Source organism: Cynocephalus volans, chromosome 1 (assembly GCF_027409185.1).
Source record: "Cynocephalus volans isolate mCynVol1 chromosome 1, mCynVol1.pri, whole genome shotgun sequence".
Classification (NCBI taxonomy): Eukaryota; Metazoa; Chordata; class Mammalia; order Dermoptera; family Cynocephalidae; genus Cynocephalus; species Cynocephalus volans.
This window is the reverse complement of record NC_084460.1, coordinates 94846934-94864361: the sequence shown is the minus strand read 5'-3', so window position 1 is coordinate 94864361 and position 17428 is coordinate 94846934. Positions and strand designations below refer to the sequence as shown.

The window sequence follows — 17428 nt, the reverse complement described above, 5'->3', positions numbered from 1 at the left end:
CCCTCCCTTCTCCCTCCCCCCCTCCCCCCCAACAATGTCCTTTCTGTTTGTTTGTTGTATCAACTTCAAATAATTGTGGTTGTTATATCTTCTTCCCCCCCCCCCGGTTTGTGTGTGTGTGTGTGTGTATGTGTGTGTGTGAATTTATATATTAATTTTTAGCTCCCACCAATAAGTGAGAACATGTGGTATTTCTCTTTCTGTGCCTGACTTGTTTCACTTAATATAATTCTCTCAAGGTCCATCCATGTTGTTGCAAATGGCAGTATTTCATTCGTTTTTATAGCTGAGTAGTATTCCATTGTGTAGATGTACCACATTTTCCGTATCCACTCATCCGATGATGGGCATTTGGGCTGGTTCCAACTCTTGGCTATTGTAAAGAGTGCTGCGATGAACATTGGGAAACAGGTATACCTTCGACTTGATGATTTCCATTCCTCTGGGTATATTCCCAACAGTGGGATAGCTGGGTCGTATGGTAGATCTATCTGCAATTGTTTGAGGAACCGCCATACCATTTTCCAGAAACAAACTATTGATACATGCAACAATTTGGAAGGACTTAGGTGAATTACGCTGAGTAAAAAAGCCAATCCCAGTTACATATTGTGTGATTCTATTTATATAACTTTCTTGAAATAACAAAATTATGGACAGGGAGAGCAGGTTAGGGATTGGGGGAGGAGTAGGTGGTAGGTATAACTACAAAGGAATAGCCCAAGGGAGACTTGTGCTGATGGAGCAATTCTGTATCTTGATTGCTACAGTGGTTACACAAAGCTACATGTGACAAAATTGCATTGAATTACACACACACAAACACACAGACACACACGACTGCATGAATAATGGATGAAATCTGAATAAGCTCTGATTGTACCAGGGTCAGTTTTCTGGTTTTGTTATTCTACTACAGTAATGCAAGAGGTCTACGCTGAGGGAGGGTGAAGCCTGCAGGAACCTACCTATATGTTTCTTTGGAACTTCCTGGGAATCTATAATTATTTCAAAATAAAAGTTTTTAAAGAAGACAGAATAGTAAAATGAACGCCCATGTATTCATCACCTTCTTATCAATGATCAGTTATCATAAAGTTATCAATTTATTGCCAATCTTGTCTTGTTTTTATCCCTACCCACTTATCTCCTTCCCCATATGATTTTGGAGCAATTTCCAGGTGTCATATCATTTTATTCATAAATACTTCAGTAAAAGTAAGAATCTTTTTTTTTTTTTTTTACACATAACCATAATAATATGAATAATTTAGTGTGGTAGGGATTTAATTCCTAATATTTTGCCTTCTTAATCAATTAGGGTTCGTTACTTCAATTCGTTAATTTACAGAATTATTTCTTATTTCCCTTTCCAGGTTTTCCTTTCTCAGGCTTCTTTCCTTTCTTATCTTTTGGAGAGATCTTTCCTTTCTTTCTCATTTTTAGTTCTTCAAATGTCCCAAATCCTTTCCGTACCATTGTTCCACGCCACCATGCCTGAATCTGAAAACAAGATAAACCCAAATTCAGCATCTGCTGGTATCATGATGAACTGAAAACAGTCCAGTCCCTTTTTTCTGGTATATGGTCTTGAGGATGGGGAAAATGGGATGTGATTATAACTCCAAACCTTATTTTCTATTTTCTGTCTTTCTCAATAGGCTAGTCACTCAGGCAAATTTTTTAAAAATGCATTTAGTGTCTTTATGTGCCAGGCACTGTTCAAGACATTTGGGAAACAGCAGTTAAATACTGATGTCACTGACTTAATGGAGCTCACATTCCAGTGGTGGAAGAGACAATAGACAATAAACACAGGAATCTACACTTTGACAGATGGTGATCAGTGCTCTGGAGAATGACACCCTGCCTTCCTCCTGCTACTAGCCTGTGTGGGCTCCTACTCAGACCCAGCCTTCACTTGTTCCCTGGATCCTATTCCCCTCCTCTGTGAGCCCTGAGAAAGCCAGTTCCTCGAGACGGATGGTGAGTGGCTTTTTCTAAATTCTGGATGGAGATGAGTAGCCATTTACTGACTAGAGGTCACCCTGTCTGAGGCTTTCACGGGCTTCCTGTCCCACCTGTGTCACTAGTAACTGCTGTGATAAGGCCTTACTTCACCACCTGAACTTAATCAATGCACTGCAACCCATCAAGTGTTAACTGGCCAGAACTTGGTGAGCCAGAATCCTTCTTTTGTCTAATGGGCCAAACCAATCAGCCGGGCAAGCTTGAATCTCTCAGTTGCATAAGAGGACCAGAATGGGAACCTGGATGGGAACTTTTGCTATCTAGTGCACTCCTCATTGTTCTAGGGGAATTCACTTTTGTTTTGTACTGAAGGTCATGTCTCCCTGATTTGGAAACTGTTTGTCAAATAAAGTCTCCTCTGTCACCAAGTTTCTTTTTTCAGTGAATTTGTTAATGTCACCTACTAAGGAACACCCCTCCCCTACTACCAGACTCTTCTCAGAACCTTCCAGTGACTCCCCATTTCTTTCAGAATAAAAAGGCCCTGTCTGATCTGTCTGCTCCCTGCTGACCTCTCTGACCTTGTAATTACTCTCCCCCTGGCTCACCCTGCTCCAGCCATGTGGGCCTCATCCCTGCTCAGACCCACCAGGCACAATCCCAATGCAGGGCCTTTGCATCTGTGGCTTCCTTTGCTTGGAACACTCTTCCCAATATTCAGAGGGCTTGCTTCTCATTTCTTCAAGTGTTTGCTCAATTGGATTGCTATGGACTGAACTGTGGTCCCCCAAATTCCTATGTTGAAGCCCCAATCTCCAATGTGATGGTATTTGGAGATGGGGCTTTGAGGAGATAATTAGATTTAGACAATGTCATGACGCTGTAGTCCTCATGATGGGATTAATGTCCTTATGAGGAGAGACACCAGAGAGCTCGCTGCTCTGTCTCTCTCTGCCATATGAGGTCACAGCAAGGAGTCAGCAGTCTGCAGCCCAGAAAAGGGCCCTCAGCAGAACCTGACTGTGCTGGCACCTTGATCTCAGACTTCTGCCTCTGGAACTGGGAGATAATAAATTTCTGTTGTTTAAGCCATCCATTCAGTGATGTTTTGTTACGGCAGTTGAAGCTGAAGAAGACAGTCATCTTTTCAATGAGGCCTACCCTGACAATCTTATTTAAATTAACCCTTTCCACACACACACTACTTCTGGCAATTTCAGCTCCCCTTAGCTTGAACTTTTTTTCCCAGTAGCACTTATCACTTCCTAACATAGTATATAATTGTTTTATGTTTCAAATTTATTTTTATTACCCTCCCACTAGACTTGAAGTAATATGAGGACAGAAATATTTTTTGTTGTTCATTGATGTATATCTCCATTGCCTAGAACAGTGTCTGGCACATAGCAGAAGCTCAATAAATATTTTTTGAATGAAATAAATAAATGAGATGGGTGGGGGGTATGTATGCTATATTATATAAGGTGGATCAAGGAAGCGCTTTCTGATAAGAGGACATTTGAGCAGAGACTGAATGAAGTGAGGGCCAGAATCCTGCCCATGTGTAGGGGAAGCATTTGTGGGCAGAAGAGCCATTGTTAAGTCCCTGAGGCAAGAGCGTGCTTGGTCCTTGGAAGAACACCAAGGATCCCATTTGTGCCTGAAGCCAAGTGAGAATAGGAGAGATGAGACGGGGAGTGAAAACAGCAGATCAGTTAGGGCGGTGATTCTCCAGGGAACAGTATTGCCTTCTAGAGGCATTTTGGAAATTTATGGGGCTTTTTGCTGTCTTAAGTTTAAGCAGTCTTTAATTGTGTGACATGTCGCCTGGTCCACAAAGCCTTTCCAAGGGTGTGCAGGCATGGGCAGGTTGAAGGCAATCCATTTCCCGAGCTTCAGCTTCTACAAGCAGCCCTTCCTGAAATCAGCCCGAGAGCACAACTGCTGGTTTTCCATCCCACCTACCGCTTTCCTGGTTGCCCCTCTGGCACTTTGCAGAGGAAACACATACCTTGCACCCACCCAAATCTTACTACGGTGCATGGCCCTGGACTAAAATTCTCTGGGACACCAAAAAAGGGGACAATTCAAAATACTAACATTGATGTTGAGAAAGTGAATTTAAAGACTGTACGGTAACTAACCCTTTTGCAAGACAGGTGATTTCCAAATCTACCTTCAAGAAAATTGAAGGAATACTAGTTGATATGTTAGCTAAGACCTGCTATCTGATTTCCGGGGATATGAATCTGGAAGAAGTTTGGAGATGTGTGAAGCACACATAATTTTGTCTTATTAAAGATAAAATAATACAGGCAAAATAAAGCTTCCATTCTCATTAACTCATCTGTGTGAACAGGTTTCTCAGGGCTTTCACCTGTAAAATGAAAAATAGGAGTAGACTCTCTGATAAACCCTGTCTCATTCTAGTAATCAAATAATATTTATGCTTGGATATATAAACTAAGTGAAAAAAATCTCTCTCATTTAGATATGTCTTTCTAAAAAATCCTATGTGTCTAATAATTATCAAAATTTGTAATACATTTTGTCATTTTGGATGATCTTATACTACTAATAACTGTAATATAACACAATATAGAATACTGAAAAGACTTATGGTCACAGAAAAAATTGTTTTCAATTTTAAAATTTAATTTATGTAAATATTTTTGTTGCCTAGAAGTATGAAAGGGCAATCTATAAAATACTTAAAATAAAATATATACGTATACATAATACCTAAGGATCCATGCTGAGGGGAAAGTGGAATTGAAATACATGTTGAAGAAGAAAAAGGATATTATATAAAATTTCTGCCTATAAAATAAGAGCTTGTTCAAGTATTTTGTAAATTGAGGTTGACAAGTCATAATGTATTTAGATTCCACTGGAAACATTTAAAATATTGACCTATCAGCTCTACTTTAAAATATCAACATTTAAAATTCACTGGAAAGTACATTCTTTGCAATGATTTAAACTTTGTGGCAAAAAAATTTAAATACCAATTTAAAAATGTGCAGGAGGTGCATGGTTTTTCAAAAAATACGACTTTCTTTCAGTGTATTCACTCCTGAGAATATACACACTGAAATAATTTTTTTTTTTTCTGACCGGTAAGAGGATCGCAACCCTCGGCACGGTGTGGTCTGCACCATGCTCAGCCGGTGAGTGCACCGGCCATCCCTATATAGGATCCGAACCCATGGCCTCGGTCCTACCAGCGCCACACTCTCCCGAGTGAGCCACGGGGCTGGCCTGAAATAAATATTTTAATATTAATTCCTTTCCTTTTCTTTCTCTTTTATGTTGCAGCTCAGGCACTCTTTTGACTTATTAAAATTATGTGTTTTGGTAGGTTTTATGATGTCCAAATTTAATTTTGGAAGCATAAAAGAGGTATCACAAAATATTGATTATGAAAACGAGGGTCTGATAGGGTTGAGGGCCATTGATAGAGGGTCTTGCAGACCAAAGACTTTGACTCTTACTCCAGGTGAAATAGGGAATTGTCGATTTCAGCAGAGAGTGGCCAGATCCAACCTATGTGTTCAGCATTGGTGAAACTACTGAGTGGAAGATATGTTGTACGGGGAGCCACGTGGGGGTGCAGGGAAACTAGTTAGGGAACTAATGCAGTCATCCAGGTGTGAGGTGATGGGGACTTGGGCCAAGTGAAGAATAAACAATACTGACTGAAGCAGACACATTCCTGGCCTGCCTAGGGCACCGTGTTTCTATGGGCTTGATGGCAAGAGCAGAATTACATGGCTCTCAGCCCTTTCATGCTGAAAGTAGCAGAGCAGAGCTCTGGTCCCCAGGCCTCTGATCCATAAATTCTTCATTTCTAATTTTTCAATCTTATCCTATTGATTTTCTTAATACAAGATTTTTCCACTCCAGTGAAATAGTCCAATAATCTTAGGTTATTCTGAGATTTGAAGGTTTGGTTTCTTTTGCCTATTTGTTGACTTCTTATCTGACAATGAGATAAGGGACAGAAAAGACAAAAAATGCTAGGGCCGACATTAAAAATTTCTCTCACTGGGCCGACCCTGTGGCGCACTCAGGAGAGTGCGGCACTGGGAGCGCGGTAGTGCTCCCGCCGCGGGTTTGGATCCTATATAAGGATGGCCGGTGCGCTCACTGGCTGAGCGCGGTGCGGCCGGTCACAAAAAGACAAAAAAAAAAAAAAAAAAAAAAAAATTCTCTCACTAAGCACTGGGGACATAAAAGTTAGAGTCTCATCTCCCAAGAAAGACAAGGTGTGGATGTGTAAGGAGCCGCTCCCTAAGGTAATCTGTAATGTGTTTGACACTAGCCCCCCTCCAAAGCAACTGGGAATGTGCTATCAAGAACCTGTGCTGGTTTTACCTTTATTGCCATTCTTTTCTTTATTCTGTTTTCCTTAAGGTGGTTCCATATGGCCTCAATGCCTTTCGCACACACTCCTGTTGGGGGTTCTTCCATGGGATTGTCCATCAGAGTCAGAACTTTAAGATTCACTAGAGAATCCAAATTCTCCGAAAGATGGGTGAGCAAGTTATCCTCCAGCAGTAATTCTTTCAAAGCTGAAAAGATTTTTTTTTTAATGGTGGATTTATTTTAAGAACAAAGACCATTAACTTGGCATCTCAACCTGCCCAGGTATGTGAGGGATCCAACCCTGCATTTGTAAGAGGAATGAGAGAAAGGAGGTACAAGAACTGACAAAGCTTTTTATACCATCTAATAGAAGGTCTGTATCTATGTTTGTTCCTTCTTATAACAAAGAGAACAGGAATTCAGTCTTCAGATATACTTACCCTTCTAAGAGTAGATGTCTTTTTTTGTTTGTTTAGAGTAGCAGTTGCCAAATGACAGCCCACTGGCAAAAACCACCCTCATACTTTTTTTTTAGGCATGACTCTGCACGCCTTTGGATGGGACACTAAAGTTTCCCACAGGCCTCGCTACTCCCTGTTGTTACATCAGGCTTTGGTTACCTGCCTGATCCCTAAAGACAATGGAATATGTGGCATCTGACTCATGGTCATTGACCTACTACTCTCAAGTTAAGAAACAAATTGATTTTTTGAAAAATTACTCTCTGGTATGAAAGTAATATATACAACAGTGTAAATAGAAATGTATAATACAAAAACAGCAAAGAAAGAATAAAAATAATTCTCCCTCTTCTTTCCTTTCCCACCAGTCCACTCACATCTTTTCTTTTGTTTTTGGTGGATGGCTGGTATGGGGATCCAAACCCTTGACCTTGGTGTTATCAGCACCACGCTCTCCCAAGTGAACCACCAGCCAGCCCTCTATATCTTAATTGTCACAATGAACCACTATTATTAGATTCCTGTGAGTCCTTGCAGAAAATATCCAGGCACATGCAAGTCTGTAGGTACATGTATATAAAACTTTATAAATCAAAATGGTTTCATATTCTAGAGAATGGTCTGAATCTGTAGGGTTTTTTTGGCATAAGGAACTATCTTAGATAGTTCATTGAAAGAAATAAAAATGGCTGGTAAGTATGAAAAAGATACTCAACATCACTCAACAGAAGAAATGTAAATTAAACACTGAAACACAATGTTTCATCAATAAAATAGGCAGAGATGAAAGGTTTGGTAATACCCAGTATAAGAAGGAAGGAGAGAGAAATTACATTTTTATACTCAGTGATAAATGGCTTAGAAACTTAGTTGCTTTTCTCTCACCAAAAGAGAAGATAAGTGTAGAAAATTTTGTTATGAGACTGAATGTTTGGGGAACATAAACAAATTATATGTGTTAAGAAAAAGAACAAACAAAATTAAAATGTGCATTCTTTAGTCCAGTTACTTTAAATGTCTGTTTTTGCTGTGCCATGTAACAAAAAGCATTCCATTTAATGAGGTAAACCAAGTTCTCTTCTTTATAATTTCTTTAAACAACTCAAAGATGTCAGAGCCAGAGTAAATAAATATTAGAGACAGGAAATAGTAAACACTGAAAAATTTTGAGGATGTTTCACTTCTGCAGGTACCAAGGACAAGATAAGAATTTATCATCAGGAGCATTATTAAAGAGTACTGAGCCTCACCCCGGCCCCAATTTTTGAATGCCTTGTGGGCAGGTGACAGCTATTCCTTCATCCTCCTTTCATTAAAGGATAGCCATAGTTTTAAAACATGTCTGTAAAACCTGGGGATTTAGCACACTATGGTAAAAAACATTTTTTTAATCTGACCTCAGTAGGTGCTCAGCAAAAGCTTGTTAAGTGGATGGATGGATAGACAGATGTACAGATAAACAATGGTTTAGCCTGATGGGAAATGTTTGGGTGTTTAAATAGGAATCATATACGATTTTTCATGTCAATCATGTAGCTCCAAAAGTCCCCCTTGTTAATTCTACCACTCTGGGTCAATACTTTACCTTTTATTTAAGTGACTTAATGACCTAGATGCAAATTTACTTCAGGACCCTAACTCCAAATTTTGGCATATAGTACATATTCAGTAAATGATTGCTGGTGGTGGAATGAACATATGAATGAATGCTAACTTTTTTAGTGGTTGCTATTTACTTCTCTTTTCAATCCCCAATAAACAATCCAACTGCCTTTGCAAGACCCATAGCTGTGCTAACCAGGGCGCATGCCCTCCCCATGTCACCAGTAAGACCTGCAAGGAGGTGATGGGATAGGGTCTTTAATGAAGCAAGGAAGCCATTCATCATAGGAAACGCTGGCCTCAAACTCTACCAGGCTGGGGATCTACTAAGTTTCCTCACCTCGTGCTTGGCAAATGGCATCTGGAAGTTGCTTAAGCAAATTGTGCCGGCAATCAAGAACTTCCAGGTTAGGCATTGACCCCAATGATAAGGGCAGGTACTCCAGATGATTGTTCTCTATATACAGCTCTTTAAGACTCTGAAACAACAGGAGAGTATACCATAAAGTTCCTTACCTTAATAAATAAAATATAATAACCCGAATCAGCTGTGAGTGCCCATGCACTTTCGATAAGAAACCCATACATTGGGATAAAGGGGAAGACATATTTAAAGGGAAATAAAACCAGGAAATAAAATTATTTTTTGAGTAGAGCCATTGGACTTGGTTTCCATTTCTGCAGGCAAAAGAGAACATGGGAATATAGTACTTATTTGTTTCACTAGAACTTCATGGAAAATTATATTTGGATCATTCAACTACCTTTATCATGTGCTTCCTTTCAATAGCTAATTATCTGTGGCAGTTGCTAGAGAATTACAATTGCCTCAAGTATCAAACCAGCATCGCATAAGTGGAAGTAAACAAAATGCACTGATAAAGGGTTTGAGTGTTTTCAATTTAGCCATTTTCAATGTCACTGGGCAAAAATTTAATGTTTGCATTTCTCCCTAAGGTTGTGGCATGACATGTACAAGGAGCAAGATGATGAAAGGTGTTGTGTGAACACTGGGCAAAGGAATGGGGGATTAGGAATAGGACCCTTGTGTCATAGCGAGAATTACCTGTGTTGCACGCTGCCATTGCTCAGTTCCATGACTGGGCGTTATGCAGAGGCCCACACCTACTTTGTCATTATTCAGAGTACAGAAACAGGAACATAGAAAAAATAACAGTTCTTTAAAGGATGCATATATAAAGACATACTAGTATGGCTACTTTGAATGAAGTTGTCCTGTTGCTTTGCTAGGATTCAGCACAGTACTGCAGAGACCCATCCTCAGCATGACGTGGTGCAATATGATCTGCCTGCTTCCATGCAGGGAGGGAGGTCACACTGCCCCTTACAGTGAGTCCTAGGTGCAAGAATGCAGGCTCCTGGCCATGTCACTTGAATGATACTTTAACTTCGAAACAGTTCCGTTTCCAGGGGGCTACTTATAAAAAGTAGAAATTAAATGGAAAGAGGTATAACTCAATTTCTGCAAATGAAACATGCCAAACCAGGCAGTGGAAAGAAGTATGGCATGACATATCCATCAGCAATCACAATAAAATGTTGTGGAGGTTGTTCAGTGACAGTGGAAGCCCCACAATGTAAAAATCACTGCTTGTTTGGAGCTGGAAATCTAGTATGAATGATTCCACATCAAGCCTGTGGGGACACCTCATGTTTTCTCAGAATCAGTCAACTTAAGGGGTCAGTGGCATGTGCTTCTTTGTCTGCTCATTTGGGGAGGCTTACCTGCAGTTTCCCAATGTGTTCTGGCACGTAGGTAAGCTTGGATCCTTGGTCTTGCCCAAGGTACAATTTCTCTAAAGACTCTAAGGAAAAGACTTCTTCTGGAAAGCAAAGGAACTCATTTCCTGTTAGCCCAAGTGTCTTCAGTTTTGAAAGTGAGCCCAACTTTGAAGGTAACTAGAAATATTCCAAAAGGACAAATTTCAGGTCAAGATTATTTTTAACAGTCCTAAAAGAAATTGGGCTTTTGGTTTTGAGGCAGATTACTAAAGAAAAAGTAGAGCAACTTAGCATCTACTGATGAAAAGTTTGCATGTATGTTTGCATATATAGTATTTATATTTGTAGATCTAGAGTCTACTCACCACCTTTCTGCTCTGTACTTATATGCACTGCTTTAAATGGGAGCAATTTTTAACTTACTTTATTGCAAATTTACAAACTGTAGTATGGCAAATGCTTGACACTATTGAAGGAAAAAGTATTAAAGTTATGCGTAATATTGCAAGATGATATTTATAATAAATTCAGTTATTGAAACTGATAAATTTAGTGACAAGATACTTCTTTCTAAGAGGCTTTAACTCAGCAATTTCGAAACTTCAGCTTAAATCTCAGTTGGAAAAAAATATACGTTCATACCGTTTCTAATCAGAGTGTTCAGTGAAGACTATTATATTCCTATCTTGTCATGTTCTGCCTTCCAGTGAATACAAGCTAATGCCCTATGCGGATACTGGATAGGCATTTCACAGACTGCCAGACTTTCAGGGTTGGAAGGCCTTAAAAGGGTCTCTATTACAACTCTCTAATACAGTGGTTGAACATGTTTCATGGCTAGCCATCCAGCTTTTATTTAAACACCATCTCCTGAAAAGTTCATTACCTTCAATGGATACCTCTAATAATCAGATTTCCTTCTTGTCAAGCTAAAACCTACATCACTATTATGTCCACCTATTGATCTCTTTCTGGGCTTCTGGAACCACATGGAAAAAATCTCATTCTTTAAATATGTGACACAATCACCCTATTGATTGTGTTCCAGAGATGCTATATTTTCTTGTAGAAAGAAAAAGCCCAGCTACTTGTGTATCTCAACAGCTTCTTAACTCATGTGTCCCTTTATCTGGCTTTATTGCTCACCAGGAAATACTTCCACCAGTTCCCTGCTTTAGCCCTCCTACCCATTCCTTAATCTAACACCCTGCTTTCCATTCTGGATAGACCTCAGCTCACTGCCCCCCCCATCTCTATATAGATGGGTGGAATAAACAGATAATCAGTAAATAGGTGGCTCACAGTTTGAGAAAAAAACAAAGCCCTCTATAGGATAACCTATCTGTAATAAAAGTTTTACACTCCTAAAATAAGACATTTTTGTTTTCTTGTGTGTAGGATGAGACCTCATTTTCCTAAAAATGCTACAAAATACTTCCAGTTTTATTTATTTATTTACTTATATATTTTTAATCAGATCAAGTCAATTTCCAGAGAAACTGATGCTTTCCTTCTTGGCTATTTCAAAATTCCTCATAAGATACATAGATCCCTTCAATACAACGCACCTGCACTCAGTTCTATCCAACACAACGGGAAAAGGTTTTTCAATCTAGTCATTTCATTAAAACCCAGTAATTTAACTCTTATTGCTGTTTACTTAAGTCATAGGTTTAGCTTTTCATTTTCAAAGTGCATTGCATGTTCAGAGATTTTTCTCGGTATATTCAGGATCCAATAGTTAGTTTTATCATAGTCATATTAAAGCATAATGGGAATAAATCTGAAAGTATAGAAAATATGCAGAGCATCAAATGAGGACAATTATTGCTGACACTATAGTTTTGCTACAGTCATTTTGAGGTTAGGTATATTGTCTTGGTTTTTTCCTTTAATAAAAATGTACTATGCAGAGGTGGGGCAAGATGGTGGACTAGAGATACCCAGGGTGCATTCCTCCCACAGAAAAGGACCAGAACAATGAACAGACAGCTAAACATTGACAGGAGCATCTGTGGGAGACCGTAGGAGTACAACAAGAGACTGTTGTGGTCCCTGTGGAGCACAAAAGCCCTGGATGGATGCATAGAGAGGAGACAGAGGCACGCAGCCTCAGCTGCCATGTCTTTAACACTGGCATCAGCTCAGGAAGAATTTTCCCTTGCAACAGAAAAGAAGGCCGAGGACCCACACCAATCCCTATCCTCACCACAGAGGCCCACAGATCCTTTCACAGGACAGTCAACAGATTTTTTGACAAAGGAGCCAAAAACATACATTGGGGAAAGGACAGTCTCTTCAGTAAATGGTGCTGGGAAAATTGAAGATCCACATGCAGAAGAATGAAACTAGACCCCTATCACCCACCAAATACCAAAATCAACTCAAAAGGGATTAAAGACTTAAATATAAGACCCAAAACTATGAAACTTCTAGAAGAAAACATAGGGGAAACACTTCAGGACGTAAGTCTAGACAAAGACTTTATGAATAATGCTTCCGAAGCACAGGAAACAAAGGCAAAAATTAACAAATGGGATTGTATCAAATTAAAAAGCTTCTGCACAGCAAAGGAAACAATCAACAGAATGAAAAGACAACCTGCAGAGTGGGAGAAAATATTTGCAAACTATGCATCCAACAAGGGATTAATATCCAGAATATACAAAGAACTCAAACAACTGAATAGTAAAAAAAGTGAATAATCCAATTAAAAATGGACCAAGGAACTGAATAGATATTTTTCAAAAGATGACATACAAGTGGCCAACAGGCACATGAAAAAATGCTCAATGTTGCTAATCATCAGAGAAATGCAAATCAAAACCACAATGAGGTATCATCCCACACCATTAAGAATGGCTATTCCCAAAGAGACAGAAAATAACAAACGCTGGTGAGGATGTGGAGAAAGGGGAACTCTTATACATTGTTGGTGGGAATGTAAATTAAAACAGTATGGACATTCCTGAAACAACTACAGGTAGAACTACCATATGATCCAGCAATCCCACTACTGGGTATATATCCAAAGGAATGGAAATCAACAAGTTGAAGGGACACCTGCACTCCATGTTTACACAGCTCTAGTCACAATCGCCATGAGTTGGAACCAACCTAAATGTACTTCCACAGATGATTGGATAAGGAAAATGTGGTATACATACACAGTGGAATACTACTCAGCCATAAAAAAGAATGAAATTCTGCCATTTGCTGCACCATAGATGAGCTTGGAGAAAATTATGTTAAGTAAAATAAGCCAGGCACAGAGAGAGAAATACCACATGTTCTCACTCATATGTGGGAGCTAAAAAAGTTGATCTTATAGAAGTAGAGAGGAGAAGAGTGGTTACTAGAGACTAGACGGGGAAGGGGAACGGGAGGATGGGGAGAGGGTGGTCAGTGGATACAAAATATTCGAGAGATAGGAAGAATGGGATCTAGAGTTCTACAGTAATATAGGGAGACTACAGTTAACAACAAAGTGCCGTGTATCTTTGCATAGCTAGTCAGGATGATGTTGAACGTTCCTAACACAGAGAAGTGACAAATGTTTGAGGTGATGGATATGCTAAGCACCCTGATATGATCATTGCACATAATATGAATGTACCTAAATATCATATTATACTCCATAAATATATATAATTACCATGGGTCAACTTAAAAGAGGGAAAAAGAGAAATAGAGAATAGAATAGTGGTTACCAGAGGAAGGGAAGTATGTTGGGGGGCAGGGGTGCCCAGGGAAAGGTTGGTAGACTGGTATGAAGTTACAAAATTACAGTTAAATAGGAAGAATAAGTTCTGGTGTTCAAGGATGACAATAGCTAATAATATTATATTGTGTATTTCAAGATAGCCAGAAAAGAGGATCTTGAATGTTATACCCACAAAGAAATTATAAATGTTTAGGTGATAGATATGCTAATTATTCTGATTAGATCATTATATGATATGCAGTGGAAGAATAAACTGTACTCCATAAACATGTACAGTGAAAAAAAATTAAAACCAGAAAATAACAATAAAAATTTTTTTAAAAGAAATGTAAAATCCATCTAGGTACACATTGAAAGTAAGCCATTTTTGCATCCACCTAGGCAAGAAGCAGCTACTGTCTAGGCTTCAAGAGCCAGAAACCTATCACTTGAGGTTTTGGAATGGAAAAGGTAAGAAACACATTAAATTCCATGTGTCATTAAGGAGAAAGATACATTGGGAAGTTTCAGAGAAAATTGAGAAGGGAGGGCAAAAGCACACAAAAATACTATCAGAATAACTGAAGAATAGCAATGGTAAATAGAGATTTTCACGATCAATATAATATTTAACATGTCTACATTTCAGTGCAGGTTGACTTGTGGTAAAACTTGATAGTAGATGAGGTTTATCTTTGTTAACAAGCAATCTGTGTGTACTGCTCCTCTCATCTCTTAGAATTGCTCTCAGGAAAGGATTAGGTATCATTCAGGATTCAGGAATTAGTCAGTGTGTTATCCTTCCCAAGTGTACTCTATATTTTGAGTCTTTCACTCCAACTGTGGAATGAAAACAGTTTTTCTACTAAAAGGAATTTCTTACATCAGCGCTGGAATAGTTGAGGGGATGGGCTCTCATGGGACCCTGAAAATCCTTTAAGGTGGGTTGCTACCTCAGTAGATTAAGTCCTAGGTTCTCTTCCTAAATCTTCAAATTACCATCAAAAGTTTACTTCCCAAAAGGCAGTTTTAAAACCCCATAGCAACATGAGAGAAAAAAAAGAAAGTTCTAGAAATTGAAAATCAAATTAAAGATTAAAAAAACCTTTAAGGCCCCAAACTTTCATAATGTATGGTGAACACATGATTGGTGTCTGTGGCCAGAAAAAGCAGACCTATTATTTGCTTACAGTTGTTGATTTCCAAATGTCCCTTTTTTCTCCCTCTACAGCTGGTTCTTTGTTTTTAACAGCAACTCTATTTTTTTTTAAATTTTCAAATATTAAAAAATAATAAAGAAACATAAACACATCCATGCCCACTGCCCAAATCTGTTAATAAACAAGATGAAATACTATAATTAAAGTTGAGTTCTCCTATGGCCCTTGCCCCATTTCATTGACCTCCTTCTTCCCTCTTCCCAGAGGCAGCCACCATCAGGAATTTAGTGAGTTTTCTTCCAATCCATATTTTTATACTTTTATTACATATATAAATATCCATGAAGTATGTGTTTCATGTGTGTGTGTATATATGTAATATATATATAGTTTTGTGTGATTTAAAAATTTATAAATGATATAAATTTCTGCAACTTGTTATCTGTCTTTTTAATGAACATCACAACTTTGAAATCTACCCACATCGGTACATATAGTTCCCGTTCACTTAAATTATTGTACGGTATTCCTTTTTATGAATATACCACAGTTTATTGCCCACTTCCTACTGACTGACATTTAGATTGTCTCCCATACTTCATGGTTATCAACAATGCTAAAATGACCATTTTTGAACATGCCACCCTGCACACACGTGAAACAGTTTCTCTAGGGACAAATCTGTTCTTGCAGTTTCATATGACTGGAACACTAAGGATGCATGTGTCAGAAAAATCTGCTATTTAAATTAAGGAAACCCTGACAAGAGGTGGTGTTTGTTAAGAATACAGACCCTGGAGCCCAGCAGTTCTGGGCTGGAATCCTGGCTCTATCACTTACAGGCTGCATAGCCTTGGACAAGTTGATTAAGCTCCCTGTCTCTCATTTTTCTCATATGTCGTAGAGGACAAAAAGTCATTGTGAGGATTAAGTGAGATAATCCAGGTAAAACACTTAGCGCAATGACTGGCACATACATGTTCTAAATAAACATTAGCTACGATTTATGACTACTATTGCTACTTAGGGGGAAATAAAGTAACATAAAGTACCACCTTGTTGGATATTTTTGGTAACCCTAGATTTTCTCCCACGAAGTCGGTTCAGGTTTTCTGTTTAGACACAGAACCACACCAATTTAGGGCAGAAAGGGCCCTTGATAAGAGCATAGTGACAGCCAGGAAGGGAATCAGTACCTGCCTTATCTTATTGTCATCCAGCGCCAGGACTTCCAGGTTCCTCAGCGCACAGAGCTGCGACGGAAAGCGGTCCAGGTGGTTCTGGCTGAGGTCCAGGAAGCGCAAGTTGCCCAGCCGCCGGAAGGAGCGCCGCAGCCCCCGCAGGCCGGTGTTGCCCAGGTAGAGCAGGTGCAGCGAGGGCCACCTGCAGATGAAGCGCGGCACCTTCTCCAGGCGGTTTCCGCTCAGCCCGATTTCCGTCATCTCTGTGAGCTCGGCCAGCCTCTTCGGGATGGAGCGGAGGAGGTTGTGGGATAAATCCATCACAGACATTTTGCTACACTGGCACAGCGACTCCGGCAGAAAGGGCAGATTGTTAGAAGCCACATAGAACTTCTGCAGCATCGTCAGATTCCCGATCTCTTCTGGAATGGCATTGAGTTTGTTCTCATCCAGGTCAATTATTTCCAGGTTGTAGAGAACACAGAGCTCCTGAGGGAAAACTTCAAATTGGTTTTGCTTCAGGTAGATCTCCCTCAGTTTGGTCTGGTTCACTATTTCCTTGGGCAGAAATTTCAGGTGGTTTTCAGCCAGTCCGAGCAGCTCGAGATGGTGAAGGCTTTTACAGATCACGATGGGAATCTCGTTCAGGTCAAGGTGGTAGAGCCGCAGCTGGCGCAGGGTGCGGAGGCAGCTGACGACAGACAGCGAGGAGGAGACGATGGGGTTGTAGCTCAGGTCCAGACCCTCCAGGCTGCTCAGCGTTCCCAGCTCTGGGCACAGGCTATTCAGGTGGTTTTTGTTCAGATAGAGGATCCTGATGTTCTTTAAATGCTGAATACCTGGGGGAATTTCTTCAATTTGGTTATTTTCTAAATGCACTTCTTCTAACTCTTTTAATGCTAAGATCTCCAATGGAATGGCAGTCAAGCTCTGATTAGAAGCATCAATGAAAAATATTCTATCAGTGATCTGTTGTGGAGCATTCCTCTGATGAATTTTAGGTGAATGTTCTTCTGCTTTTATTATGTCCTTTGACATTATTATGAAGGAAAGTTCAAATATTCAAAATCTGAAATATTGTGAAAAGAAAGGAAAAAAACCAGAATTTACCTGCCACCAAACTTGCTATCCTTAAGAATGATAAAATTAAAATCTACTTGATTAAATTTAGTATTTGAAATTATGATGCAACACAAAATTTAGGTTTTTGTGTTTCATGTTAGGAAAGAAATTAAAGTG

At 39.4% G+C, this 17428-nt stretch overlaps 1 protein-coding gene across 1 annotated transcript; it reads right to left on the bottom strand.

Moving 5' to 3' along the window:
- Positions 1-1353: 1353 nt before the first annotated feature.
- Positions 1354-17227, bottom strand: LRRIQ4 (leucine rich repeats and IQ motif containing 4). The gene is made up of 5 exons (XM_063087805.1): positions 16205-17227; positions 10149-10322; positions 8743-8881; positions 6349-6545; positions 1354-1503 (listed from the first exon to the last, which is right to left on the bottom strand). Exons 1-5 carry the CDS (start codon positions 17225-17227, stop codon positions 1354-1356), a joined length of 1683 nt encoding a protein of 560 aa, XP_062943875.1.
- Between the last annotated feature and the right edge of the window lie 201 nt (positions 17228-17428).